Genomic DNA, 1689 nt, shown 5'->3' with positions numbered 1-1689 from the left:
CAAAAACAAGACCTGAGAAACAGAAACAGACACAATTAATTTAGATATGGAAATGGAAATTGGAATGAGGCATTACTCACCTTAGTGACGATTTGTGGATGAAATGTGCCACAGACAGAATGGACATTGCATGCTTGCAAGTACCATAAGTTGCTGTCCATTCGAATGACCTCTCCCTTCTGCCTTGTCTGTACTCATGTCAGTTTCATTTGGTGTGAGAGGAGATGCAACCCTGCATGGGAGGCATTGCGTGGACTGAGACACAGCAGTAAAGTAAAGTAAACTGCCTATAATTCAAGGAACGCTGCCCCTATCAACTGCTACACCCACTAGATTTTCTATTGTAAATATCACTGATACATGTTTTGGACCGATTAGGCTGTAAGAGTCACCACACACCTCGCCTAACACCTCCGTTGATCTGAAACATGCGTTGCCCTCTCGTAGCACTTTTGTGATGCTGCGCGAAGTAACCGACCCTACAATGCCTTGGCTTGGCTATATTCCTGGTCAAACACCCGCCTTCCTTGGTATTGGTGTGCTGGTCAGGTAAGATGAGGATTAGTTGCTGAAGCTTTTTATTCATTTATCGGATATTGAACTCCTTACTTGAAATAGTAGCAACTCGATATCTTCTGATTTGCAGTTAGCTAGAAAAGGATGCATTTACCGCCGTTTTCAGCTATTCCATCTTAATAACCTACATTGATCTCAACCCAGATTTCCTGCGTAACCGGCGGCTTCTAAGAGCCTCACATTTTTAACACTCGCGCCGTTACTGTAGCGTCCCGAGACTCCCTGAAGACGAAAGAAGACAAAATACTCGGGCAGAATATATGTATTCAGCACGGAGAAGGTGTCTGGGCTATTGGCATGGGCCAAAAGGCCAGCCCACCCAGCGGGGTACAAGAGGGCTAATTCGAAGTACAAAAGTGGCGCCTCACCAGAACCGAGGGATAAACCACTATCGTATTACATTACATCCTAGTTTGTTAATACTTTATTCTGTCGGGACTCATTTTGGTATGTCTCTTGAATTGAGTATCCCAAATGGATGAAAAAAACAGTGATGCTACTGGCCCATAGCGCAAGTGCGAAATGAGGGAGCATATCATGATGTTCAATACAAAGTTAGATTCATTATCATTTTATGAATAGGTTAATAGCACTTAGAGTATTGTATGCCCCGAGTACTTGGTGATTTACAAAAATCGTGCTTTCACATCAAGTAAATAGAAGCTTAAATGCTTTTGCGAACTTGCACCTTGTTTATAGCAGACTAAAGCTATCTATTGAAAACTAATTATTACCAAAGGCAAAGGTCTGTTCAGTTTTTTCAGAAAGTTAATTGGAACTTGCCTTTTCGGGGGTAAAACTATGCGCAAGTGATCGCATCTACGTACTGCTTACTCATTAACCAGCTGCATGCTCAATTTGACAAAACTTTAATTACTAGCTTTACAGCCGTGTGATTGTCCACTTTTCTTACCTGAGCTTGGCTAATTGCATCAAATAATAGACCAAACAGGCTTGTGGATTTGAAAACATTTTACTTCAGGAGCTACTGGAATTAGATAAAAGTTTGACACTTGGCATCATATTAAAGCAATCGATTGCTTGGGATTTGGTGGTCGATTTCCCATAAGACATTGGTTGTGAATGCGTTACCCTACTTTTTGGGTCCAGAGC

General features: G+C 41.8%; 1 protein-coding gene across 1 annotated transcript; it reads left to right on the top strand. All coding sequences in view use genetic code 11, as the record gives it.

The window, feature by feature from the left end:
- Window positions 1-457: 457 nt before the first annotated feature.
- Window positions 458-764, top strand: EGR_10775 (hypothetical protein; the record flags this gene model as incomplete). The annotated part of the gene is made up of 2 exons (XM_024500024.1): window positions 458-549; window positions 683-764. The coding sequence occupies 2 exons, from the start codon at window positions 458-460 to the stop codon at window positions 762-764; spliced, it is 174 nt and encodes a 57-aa protein (XP_024345561.1).
- Window positions 765-1689: the final 925 nt, after the last annotated feature.

The sequence above is a fragment of the Echinococcus granulosus genome, assembly GCF_000524195.1.
Source record: "Echinococcus granulosus chromosome Unknown EG_S00267, whole genome shotgun sequence".
NCBI lineage: Eukaryota > Metazoa > Platyhelminthes > Cestoda > Cyclophyllidea > Taeniidae > Echinococcus > Echinococcus granulosus.
The sequence above is the reverse complement of the archived record's forward strand: the minus strand, read 5'-3'. Positions and strand labels throughout refer to the sequence as shown.